The 12,072-nt window shown below is 41.8% G+C and overlaps 1 protein-coding gene across 3 annotated transcripts in view; it reads left to right on the top strand.

Annotated features, from left to right (window-relative positions):
* The window catches only part of GAS7 (growth arrest specific 7), a 105,732-nt gene extending 94,002 nt beyond the window's left edge, over positions 1–11,730 (top strand). For 2 of the 3 annotated variants that reach the window (XM_074921706.1, XM_074921707.1), the window contains exons 13-14: positions 1,988–2,086; positions 2,808–11,730. In XM_074921706.1, coding sequence (XP_074777807.1) covers positions 1,988–2,086; positions 2,808–2,921 — 213 coding nt within the window. In that variant the 3' untranslated portion in view covers positions 2,922–11,730. The remainder of the gene's footprint in view (positions 1–1,987; positions 2,087–2,807) is intronic. The other variant, XM_074921708.1, reaches the window with a different exon arrangement.
* Positions 11,731–12,072: the final 342 nt, after the last annotated feature.

The following is a 12,072-nucleotide window of genomic DNA, read 5'->3' as shown; positions in this document are numbered from 1 at the left end:
TCCCAAAAGCAGAAGAATAGAGGAAAAAGTTGACTGTTCCTATACATAAGGGATCTGATTCTCCTCTTACCTTCACTCATGGTTTCTCACTGATGCAAATGACACTGACCATCAGTGCCATGGTGTCCTGATACAGTCAGGTATATATGTTACCTGCATATTTGCTCTCGGAGAAGTATGACTCAGAAGTGCACTAGTAGATAGCTCAAGAGGGAAGTCCTAGCCTGCACACTGCACAGCAGCTTTGTTAGTTCTGAAACTCGGGCTGAGAAGCATTTGAGGGCAGGTCTTGGTATACAGAAATATAAAATCTAAATTGAAAAACAGTCTGCATCTGGTCAGCTCAAATACAGATTAGTTCATATGCAATAGAAAGTTGAGAGAGTCGAGGTCTGAAGATTTCTGTTTCCTTGTGTACCTTCCTCCCTGAAGTTTTTGGTGCAGATAGAATGCACATTCTGCATATGGCATGCTTACTGACACTACGGCACTGAATTCAGCCTTCTGGTTCTGCACATCTGTGCCCTAAGTAAGGGAGTCTGAGTTCAAAGTGGGCCATTTTTTCCATAAGGGCAGTACATCAGCCAGCAACAGCAATAGGAGCTCAGGCTGTTTCAGCGTTATCCATACCATAAGCTCCTTTACTCTTCTTTCTTCCCAGGCAGATAGTCTGCCACTTGAAATTTTTGTGCTGTAATGAACATTCTGTTTTCCAGAATGTCCTGGTTCAGCTAGGATAGGGTTAAGTTTCCCCAGCAGAGAGGGGGAAGGGGTCTCCAGCCTGGTTATTCATACCATGCTGGTGTCAGGTCTGGCAGCGCAGAGGAAGCTTTTTCCTTTGTGGCTTTGGTGGTGGGGAGCACACGGCGGGCAGTCCGTAACCATTGTGGTATTTCTCTGTATATCTTTTTGTCTTGTTTACTGTTATTACTGTTCATCGCTGTTATCATTGCTATTGTTGTTGTTCAGATTGTTTATCACACTGTTACATTAAATTTCTTCTTATTTTAACCCGGGGTTTGTGCCCTACTTGTGTCCGAGGGTGGGGGACGGACAACAGCAACGTGGTGTTTGGTCCCAGCAGGGCCTAAACCAACACACAAAAGAGGTTTAACAGTTTGTAGATAGCACTGGGAAGGCAGTGTAGTAGCCTGCCTGCTTATATATGTTCAGGGTGCACTCCACCGTGATGCCCAGTAAATGGACACCAGCAGTGCCCTCTGAAGGCAGGTTTTTTAAGGTTTGACTCCATTGATGTGCCTGTGAATCCAGAGCTTTCCAGTGATACAGCAAAGTCCGTTGCAGTATATATCTTTAAAGGCAGACTTTCATAATGTGCTGTTACCACTGCTGCTGCTCAGACGGACAAGGAATGACTACATGCAGATTTTGGGGTATAATGTCAGAATCCAGAAGAAGGAGGCAGAAAAAATCAGGAGGAAGGTTAGAAATCACCTGCATTTTCAACTGAAGCATTGCTGGGATCTGCTTACTGCCAGCTGAGCGAGGAGACGATTTGTCCCAGCTCATCATCTCGTGAACAGATAAAAGTGCTCTTACAGGTGTCTGGTTAGACCGAGGGCAGTCAGGTCCTCTGAGCCATACACCTCAGTGTGGTCTCCTGCTTCCCCAAGGAATCACTATAACTTCTGGAGCTAGCAACAAGGCAAAGCTTCTTGCAGGAAACAGATGCCCTCTTCTTGCAGCCTCCCTGAAGACAGCAGCTCCTCTCTTTACCTTGGTTGTCTCAATTTTGGAAAGGTTTCAACCTTCTTTTCTGATGTTAGTCTCAGGCTGAAGTATCTTTTGTTGCTTGCTGTCTCTGATTATCTGCAAATCAGAGGGATGTGCAACCACAGAGTTCAGCTTAAAGTGTGACCCTGGGGTAGTATTGCACTGACTGGCAACCTTTTGTGTGTTATCCTTTCCCTGGGCCTTCAAGTTCAGCTTCTAAGAAAAATATGGGCTTGTTTTTCTTTGTGTCCAGGAGCTTGAGAGACTAGAAGTTGAAAGGGTGGAGATGATTCGGCAGCATCTTTGCCAGTATACACAGCTGCGGCATGAGACAGATATGTTCAACCAAAGTGTAAGTGTGCTTTTTGTTCAGTCACTTTGGTCTTTACTGCACTTCAGCTGAGCAGAACGGTCCCTATCCTAATCTGGCTGACCTGTATGAAAAGGAGATGTGGAAAGTGTATGTGGTCAGCTTGTTAGTTTGCAGCAGTACTGTACTGCCACCCTCCTGCTCCTCTAAGACTCTCTGATCCTGGTTACATTTCATACTGCTGGATCACAGGTTTTTGCTGGGGAAGACACAATGAACTGAATTACATGTGGCCAGTGTGAGCCATTATTAGCTCTGCCAGCTTGATGCACCACTCCTTGAGCTATTCTTGCAAGGAAGATGGCAAATAGTTTCACTGTTGGGGAAGGGAATATATATTTTTTTCTTACTAATAAACTGTCTAGTTTTCAAATATTAAAATATGCGGGATGTATGCTGACCTCAGTACATGGTTGTATTTGGTGTAAGATACAGATTGCAGGACAGGAGTCAAGAGATCAATTGGCCAGTGCCTGGCATAGGAATCCTGTCTCTGCTTGACATTAAAAGTCTGCCTCTTCTCTGCTTCCTGCTGTGAGGCTTCACATTCAGATCTGGCTGTTGTCCACCAAGTCTCACGTTCGTGCAGTTCTCACTTGTCTGCAAATGCAACATAGGTGTGCGCATAGCTGCTCTAACTTCAATGACTGCCTCTGTTTGAAATACACCCTTGACATTTTGATTCTTGTTTTGTTCGTTTTAGACAGTAGAGCTCGTGGATCAGTTGCTTCGGAAAGTGGATCCTGCCAAAGACAGGGAACTGTGGGTAAAAGAACACAAAACGGGAGATATCCGACCTGTGGACATGGAAATATAGACTGACCTATAGTTCCCTGTGATGAGTCCACTGAATTAACCAGGCTAATGTTTGTTTTATTATAAGAGTCAAAGAGCATAGGGAAAAGGTTGTTCCACTACCAGACACCTTGTAATTTATGCCTGTATGGGCTATCTCTGTTACATTGAGTCATTAAAATGGTCTTCATTGTGCTAAGCCTTAAGCACCAGACATTCCAGGGTGAAGAAACCAGATGTGTGCTTCCCACCAGAGATTCCCAATTGCACGCAGCTTCCAGAAGAAATCTGCTTTCTGGTACTGAGAGAGCTCTGTTCTTCAGTGACTTTGTGCTACATCCCTTGCATGACTATCTTTATACAGTATGTTAGAACAACCATGCAGTGAGCCTCTGGCCAGCAAGTAGATAACTGAACATGATGCAGGAGGCAAGGAAATCCTGATCATGAATCCCAGGTTTGTCACTGACTGCTTTCATGGCCATAGGCAAGTCAATTAACTTTTCTGGCTCCCCCATCTGTAAAACACACATATCTCACAGCACTGTTGTGCGAATACATTTATTTCGTATAACAGTTTCCCACCATGGCAGTGAAGTGATGGCCCTTCTCCCAAAATTTATGGAGAAGACTCCTGTTCTTCCTGTTTTATACTCCCTCTCAGGGATACATAAACCCGTTACCATCATGATTTCTGTTCTAGGCCAATCAATAAGGTTGAGAGTGTTACCATCACTGTTTTATCAGGAAAGACTTGGTTGTGCTATACCTACCTCATTAGCTGTCTGAGTGCCCTCAATGACAGAAAGAGGTTATATACCAAGGAATAAATGAGATGTTCGAAACCTTCCCTGCTTATGCAAGATGTTTCTCACAGAATCTCCTTAAAGACAGTCCTCTAACATTTGGGATCCAGGTTTAAATTGCCCTTTGTTGGTTCCTTCAGGTGAATATCATAGCCTTTAGATGTCTTTAATTACCAGATTTGTCCAGCTAAATTGTGGGGTTTATCTTTTTAGAGCCTGATTTTCAAAGTTGCCACGAATCTGTGATGCTAGATTGCATTAAATATAGATGTAGGTTCCCAGCACTGCTGCACCATTAGATGCTTAACCTTAGGTGTACCCTTTGTTACCCTTACCGCAAACTCCCCAAAATTCAACACTGCTCTTGGCACATAGTGTTATGTAGTTTGGAGATTGGTTTTGAAAAGGTATTAATTTTCTTCTCCTGTTATTTTTGATTGATTATTCAGTGTTGCTGTTAATGTATTTTGCAGTGTTGCATACAATGCCACAATGTCAAGATTTTTAAGATTCTGCTCAGCAGAAATCTTGATTCTCATCACTGTGTCCCTTACTCAGTGATTACTGTGTTGTTACTTACACTTTCCCAAACCATACTATTTCATTTGATCCACAGTTACGCTCCACTTTATCTCATTGTCACCATCATTTTCTCCCCAGCACCAAAATGGCATCCTTCTTTTGGTCTATTACTATTCTAGGTCTTTGTTCAGCAGCCTTAGTGTGCTGTGATTAAATCATTGAAAATTAACATTCCCCTTTACAAATAGAAACCGAAACACAGAGAAGTCTTATCTGAAACACGTTTTCAACATTGCTGCAGTAATTGTTTTTCTGGTTTGTTATTTCAAACTGAATTCTGATGCACTTTCCTGTTGTTCCCTTTTTCTCAACTGTCTCTTTACCAGCACAGATTCATTCCTGTCTTGCAAATGCCTCCATAACCCACGTTTCTGCTGTATCATTAACGTTTATAAACCTTTGCACATTGGCAGGTGCAGTGCCATGACAACTGCATGCTCAGGATCATTGTTCCTCGTGTGACATCTCCCGTACTGCGCTTACCTTGCACACTCCTGAACTTGCAACTACTGTTTTATTCTTGGTATTGTAGGAATCCAGCACACTGTTACGTGAGTGTCACCTAAGTTCCTGTAAAGACCACTGCAATACAAAGGAAACGGGGTTTGCTTAAGCATCACGTTAGAGCATATGCTTCCCTAGACTCCTGCTGCTCAGTCAGGGAAGTTTTGTGATGATTGCTTTTTTTCAGTTATCCTGTTGAGTCTTTCTCTGTCCCATTAATTTTTTTTTGGCATACCAATGTATAGTTCTCCTATCTCTACCATGCACTTTGGAGGAGAGGCACTTTCTCTCTTCTATTTTTTTTTTTTTTTTTAAACCACAGGTGCAGGGTGAGCTGTCAAAACTTCAATGGCCAAAAATAACTAGAGTACTTAAAAGCTGCATCTCAGGTCAACCCCTGTATTTGAAGCTGCATTGTAAATTAAAATGAGCAATCTTGATGACACCTCACCACACTCTTGATTGCAAAACCTAGCTAGTTGTGCACTTTATCCAGTATTCTCCTTCGTTAAGTATCTGAAAGAATCTTTTATCAATTACACATTATTTTTTCTCTTTCTTTAAAAATGTTTGTTATTTTATCTATTTTGGACTGGAAGTACTGTCCATTAGTACCGGTTTCTCTGAGGACTGAAATGTATTTTGGTTCCTCTGGTAAGGTGTGTTGAAGCTGCTCTCAATTCTTAGCTGTATTTTCTGGTAATTTTCTTTTATCCCTTTTGTTTTATTTCCAGACAGTTTTCCTACTTCTAGTTTTTAGTCTATTTGAAATGTTGCAGGAATATGTGAACTCCACAGAGCGGTAATTCTCTTGATGGAGTCTGTGTCTCTCGCTTCAATAATCTGAGGAGAGCACTTGTACCTGGCAGTTAATTTTTACCAGGCCCAGCAAATTCTTGTGGAGTGCTGCTCTGCAATGGGTGAGATGCTTCCTCTACAAGACTTTTCATCTGTAATCTGCAGAAGTGTTAGGGAAGTTTTGCTGTTGCTTGTAGACAATTTCCAGCTTATTTGTGGCAAAAGGTGATATTCCCTTGTGATACAATGCTGCGGACAGTATGGTCAGTGTTGCCTGCCTCATTCACTTCGCTGGCTGATGGATCCTGGACGGTGTGATGCCCTACAAGTCAGGGAGTGCTGGAGCCCCTGTGCTTCTGAACAGATAGCATTTTCAAAAAAGGTAGTGGCATGTATGAAGGGAAGCATGGGTGCCTGCCCTCATTTTTGTTCCTAACAAGGTAACTTCGGGAGTTTCAGCATTGCTCTATCCATCTTCCACTGAGTTGCAAAAATGCGGTTGAACGCAGTCTTTCCTCAGTGCATTAGCTCATCCTAAACAGCTGCTTCTCCAGAGCAACTTCAGGCTTTGTGTTATGTTAATATAGCTAGCATGTGAAAAGCATGATGATGTTGCAACATAACTGATTAATAGGAATAGTTAAGTCTTTTGCCTCCATAGGTATGAGCTTAAGGATCATGTTGTTTCATCTGGCAGGTGGGCTCACACACTTGATGCAAGTTCTTACTGTTTTAGTCACTACAGGCATCAGTCTTTTATGATGTGATGAGGCTGTCTTACATCTTCATATGGGTCTGTGGTCATAAGGTCTGCAGAAAGTGAACTTTCTATTAGCACTGTTTGCTTTCACCTGAAGGGGTACAATTAGTGGGAATTTGCCTCTGGTTGTTACCTGGTAGCTCTGCTTGCCCAGGTCTTTGTTGAAGCCACCTGTGTCAGGAGTCCTGCCACTCCTGCAGAGCTCCCTCCATGTCTAAGGGATGCTGTCACATACTTGTGCTGTCAAGCCTCTGGCTCCCTGGTGATCTCTGCTTCAGCCAGAGCCTTTTGGCCCCTGTCTGAGCTCAAGGGCTTTGTGATTTCCTGTGACTTTAAATCCATTTAATGTCCTGACTCTGGTGCCAGAGCTGACGAGGTGCTCACCAGCTGTAACCTCAGCTACCATACAGAATGAGAACATCTTATCATCCATACAAGCCTGCCTGTCTTCAAAGCTATCTTCTGGCATAGTTTACTCAGTAGAGTCTCCTTGTTGGAAGTCCTTCTGTAAGGTGTTCTTTCAGCTTATTTCCTAACATAACTCATTCTGGATCCGGTGCTGCTGTTCACTGATTCCTGTTGGAGTTAATGAGCTGAAAACTATGAGTCTTCTACCACGTGGGTCAAGTGCCCTCTTCTCCCATCACTGACAAGATTCCAACTGCTTTCATAGAGCAACATCCAAAAAGGCCTAATTCTCAGATTTCCAGTCTGCTGCAGATCCACTCACATCTGTAACTTGCATTTGTTCATCACTTCTATGTGTTGAACATCTTTTGAAAGACTTCAGTTGTTCTCTTATGGGAATGTTATTTCAGTATTTATCACTGGGATCTTTAGAGACAGCTTTAATTTTTATTTTTTTTTTAAGTTAAAATACCATAAAAGCAGTGAAAGTCATATGGAAATCCCTGTTATGTTTCTAGAATACTTTTCTCCCCTCTGCAGCCCTTCCTGAACTGCTGTGGGGTATTGCACAGTTACAGTAAATACTTAAATTGTTCTTCCTTTTCTGCGTAACGGGCAGCATGCAAACTTGTGCTCTGCTTCTCTTTACCCTTCATGCATCTGCGCGGTTTCGTGATGCAGAATTAGTTGCTTTTTGTTTAACTGACGGCCCCATGCTGTAATGTCAGTGTATGTAGCTGTCTTGTGACAGTGAACTGTGCACAGATCACCTCTTTTTTGTTTGGGTTTTTTTGTCTGTTTTTTTCTAACAGGAAATTTCTGTGAAACTTTTACACACTCAGTAGCAGTCATAATTTCTCAGGCCTTCTCAGAACCTCTTTAAATTTGCCCCTGTTTTTAATGTCATTATTTAAATATTTGTTGCAAGTTAGACTGTATGTAGAAACGTGCACTTCTCTTTTCACCTGCTCTTTGGAAGTGCTCGGCACTCGGAGTTCTCGAAACACAACAGGGAGTGTGTAGGTGATAAGAGACTTTGAAAATCAGGCTAGCAAATAGAAATGAACAAGCCTCTTTTCCTTAGTCATTGAGTACATATATAAGATAAACATTAAGAAGTGAGAACCTCTGATACTTAATGTGTAAGAACTAGCTGCTGTACTTATAGTTCCCAGCAGCTCCACGAGTGGCCATGTGTCAGGCTGTGGTAGGAGCACAGCTTTAGACTGTGGGCCTGCAGCTCAACTTCTGATTCAGCTGTAAAAACCCAAATCCAAAACGAAATGAAAAATGGCCATCTATTTCTTCAGTCACACACAGGGAGAAAAAAAGCACTGCTTACCCAGGTGGGCCCTTCACTATCAAGCACCTTATGAAATCCAGACCAGCACCTTGAAGGTCCCCCTGGAATGAGTAGATGTGACTTCTTGGTGTGATCAGTTGATTGCTTCCTTCTGAATTGAAAACATACTTGCTATTTTATAGTAGCTAGTGTAGTCTTTTGCACTAGTGCAGCCTGCTGAATCTGTTCCCAGAGATGGCAGTCGGAGTCTGGTGTCCTAGAGGCAGTCCTGGTGTCCTCTACACTTCTGCTTTGTAAAACTTCAGAAGACAGTGTCAAAAAGGCAGTTTTCAAAGTAATGAACTTTCCTGATCACAGATCTTTTTGGAAAGTCTATAGGCTTTTTGCTACCCAGCATGCGTTGAAATAGAGAATGAGGTCGCAGAGTTTGCCAAGGCGTTGCTGTGAATGGTGGTGGCTGTGTGGGCATTCCTCCCTGCCGTGGTAGGGATCGGCTGGCAGCCTTTGCACAGCAGAGGCTCCTGACACTGACATTTTACCCAGGGACTCTGCTGGTCACATTTAAATTAATCAGGTGGACAATAGTCACAGAGAGATTAAAATTAGAAATGGAAACATGGGACAGGAAAATATTTAGCTGCCCCAGTGGCATTTGAGCTTCTCAACATGAGGCACTCGTCTCCCTCAGACACTGATGGGTCCGGTAACAGGTTCATCATGCTCTGAATTCTGCTTAGCACATGAAAATCAGTGATGAAATGTTACCTTGTAGCTATTGCCTGATAATAAGGCTCTCCAGCTAGCTCCTGGTTGTGCCAGTGGGAGACCGGTGTGTGGCAATGCCACGCTGGTGACTACAGAGAGCGTTTGGCAGTGCTGTGATGCCCTGTGCCCTTGCACTGAACTGACCGTGAGTCAGAGACGTGTCAGGCTGCCAAGAGCTTGGAGCACACAGTCTTTCTGTTGCATAATGGTGATGAAGTCTTTCCTGTCAGTAAATCCTTGTATTTTCCTGAGAAGCACTATTGTATAAATAATACTCATTGTTTTGTCTTAGAGTAGATTTTATTCATATAAATGTGCATCTTTCAACTCTTACTTTTTCCTCTCCATTGTTACTGTAGCCAACCCTCCATCACTGAGTTATGCCAGTCTGCAGGATCTTGTCTTTGATTTTGAATTTTCATAGAAAGGCTCTGTTGCTTTAATGTGCTGACCAAACTTCATGCTTTTGGATATTTTCGGAGAGTGGTAGGTGCATGCTTTTTGGAGGGGTTATTTTTGGTTTGGGGTTTTCTTACTAGCCACCAGGTTTGGAAGTGCAATGACTCCTTTTTGTGCTAGTTGCAGTTTATTTTTTCTTCCTGGACATTTTTTCTGAAGGGACCAACACATAGCACAATTTGACTTAAATTTCTAATGCCATACGTTCCTCAAGGCAAAAACCTTTTGTGCCTAATGATGCATCTGATTCTAAGAATTTTACATGGATAAAATCTTTCATAGACCAATAAAAAGTCTTAGGTTAACTGCATAATAATTACAGAAAAAATATTTAAATTTGAAACATTCAAATTTAATTCCCTCAACTTACATTAAGTTGAACAATTTCAGGTGCGTCGTAAGAGACAAACTCAGTGGATATTCAGAACAAAAGCTTTTCAGCTGCTGTATTCAGGTTCAGTGAGTGGACAAGACTGTAATTTTGAATATATGCAGTCTTTCAGGGCTACTGATTTAACAAGTAACAGAGTAATGGCTTGTATCACAACCCTACTAAAATTCTGAGTAGTTCCCCTCAAAGTGCCTTTCTAGATTGTATCTGCTACAAGCATGTAAAATACACAGGTTTACCCTACAAATTTCCAAAACTCAGGAGCAGCCAGTACACACAGATCTCTGCAGGATTCTCAGCCCTCCTTCCTTGCTCTCCACTGTGCACTCTTTTAGGACATCCACATATCCAGTAGACCTGCCTTTGCCTCACTGATCATTTACTGTCCAGCACAGTCATTCTAAATTCTTAATGCTGAAAATGGAGTACAAAATGTTATTCTTAAAAGCAGCTGCATTGAAGGAGCGTGGCTAACCTAATCTTCTGACACATCCTTCAGTAGAATCAGGGCTCTCAGTAGAATAAGCAGGGAATTCTGCATAAAAATAGTTGAGGGCCTAAGTGAGCCTGTATTGTTTAAAATAAAAAAAAAACAAACCTTGACTCTTTTTTTTAAAGCAGTTGCTGAGAAGAAATTTTCTGGTACTGGAAGTCTAAAGCTGAATAGTGATTCTGGGGATCTCGCAGTTGCATGACATGACAATCTTAGTCATTTGAATTTGGGAATGCTTGACCTGAAAGCCCTTATTCCTTTGGAGTTTTTTGATGTGATAGTTGAGATTTTCAGAATAGCCTAAGGAATTTGGATGTCCGTTTACTACTCTTTCACTCCAGCAGGTCAAAAACACTTCAGGGACAGTAACCTCTATCCACTATGAAAAAAGCAGGTACTAGTACTGGACAAATATTTTTCTTCTCCTTCTTAGGTGGTTTCATTTCTTTCAGCAGCCCAAGACAGTATGAAAAATCCACCAAGAAGTTTTGCAGACTTTCTAAGCAGGGCTTCAAAGGTGGGCCAGATCACCAGTCATACACTAAAACAGTTTTCTACTAAAACGCAGTTGCTTATTTGGTCCTTTTTGTGTAACTTTTGCTAAATACTTCTAAATTTCTAGGAAAGTTGTCTTTTGCCATTACTAATGATTTATTTTTAAAGATGTTTAACCAAAATTTTATAACTTCCCTTAAATTTTGGCTGAATAGACCCCTCAAATAATGTATCGTGCAGCCTCTGTTTGGGTAACTAGTAAATCTTGGATCATTGTGCAAATTATAGGATGGCTTTTGTTCCATAAGGATACATGAAGGAGTCACTTTCTGAACTTAAGAAGTTGAATGCAGAAAAGATTTAAGGGGCAGATCTTCAGCTCGGGTAAACTGGCAGAGTTCTGTGGAAGCTACTTTGTCAGCTGTGGATCTTGTCCTTCAGTCTTGAAGGCATTTCCTATACATGATTTTTCTGTCTTACTGTAAAACAATTTCATATGGTTAAACTGTATTTTCCTATATTGTTCTGCAAGTTTATATGCACCACAGTGCTCGTCTCATCTCCTGTAAAATAAACTGTACAGAGACACATTGAGCATGGAATTGTCTTTACCTAGTTGCTTTTACTCCTACTAAAGCCCCACTCCTTTTGAATGCAGTATCATCAAAGAAGACCTGAGGTGCCATATGCACATGTACTGCTTTGCTGGTACCAGCTTAATGCAGCTTGAATTTGCAGTCATATCACTTGGGTGTAATCTACTTGTACCTATCCATTTCAGATCTTTGCATGATATCCAGATGAATACAGTCCCTAAAATTTCATTTTGATAGGAAATCAATTTAAGAAACACTTGTAGTTAAGTATTTTTGTTTTTAAACAAGCGGGGAAGCTGACCGTGATCAGTCTGAGAGCAGCTGCCGTGAAATGGGCATGTTTTAAATGATCTGTAAGTCTTCTACACCCAGTCAGTCCTTTACCTGCAAGTTCCACATGCATCTTGAAGCTTAGTTGAAGAGAAAACACTGTTGTAAAATGTTGTTGTTAATAAATTGTTCTATTTTGAATATTTGAGTTATCACGCATGCTGGCAGGTTTTCTAACAGTCAAAATCAGCCTTACCAAAATCCTGTCTAATCCAACACCTGTCTTCAGAAGTGACCAGCGTGGGATACTGCTGTAGAAGCAGAGCTCAGAGCAAGAGGGTGTTGCAGTTCTGTAGAACATAAGCCCAGCTCCCCAGCAATGTGCGACTCTGGAGGTAATGGCATTACCCTCATACCTCATAAACCTCAGTGAAGCTTCCTTCTAAGAATCTGTCTGGTTTTGAACACTTGTAAAAATTTAGTTTTTGCAACCACCTGCAGAATGGCATCCTGCAGCTCCATGGTGTATTTGTACACTGATGT

Source organism: Athene noctua, chromosome 18, assembly GCF_965140245.1.
Source record: "Athene noctua chromosome 18, bAthNoc1.hap1.1, whole genome shotgun sequence".
NCBI classification, from domain to species: domain Eukaryota; kingdom Metazoa; phylum Chordata; class Aves; order Strigiformes; family Strigidae; genus Athene; species Athene noctua.
Note: the sequence above shows the minus strand (reverse complement) of the source record. Positions and strands in the feature narration are given on the sequence as shown.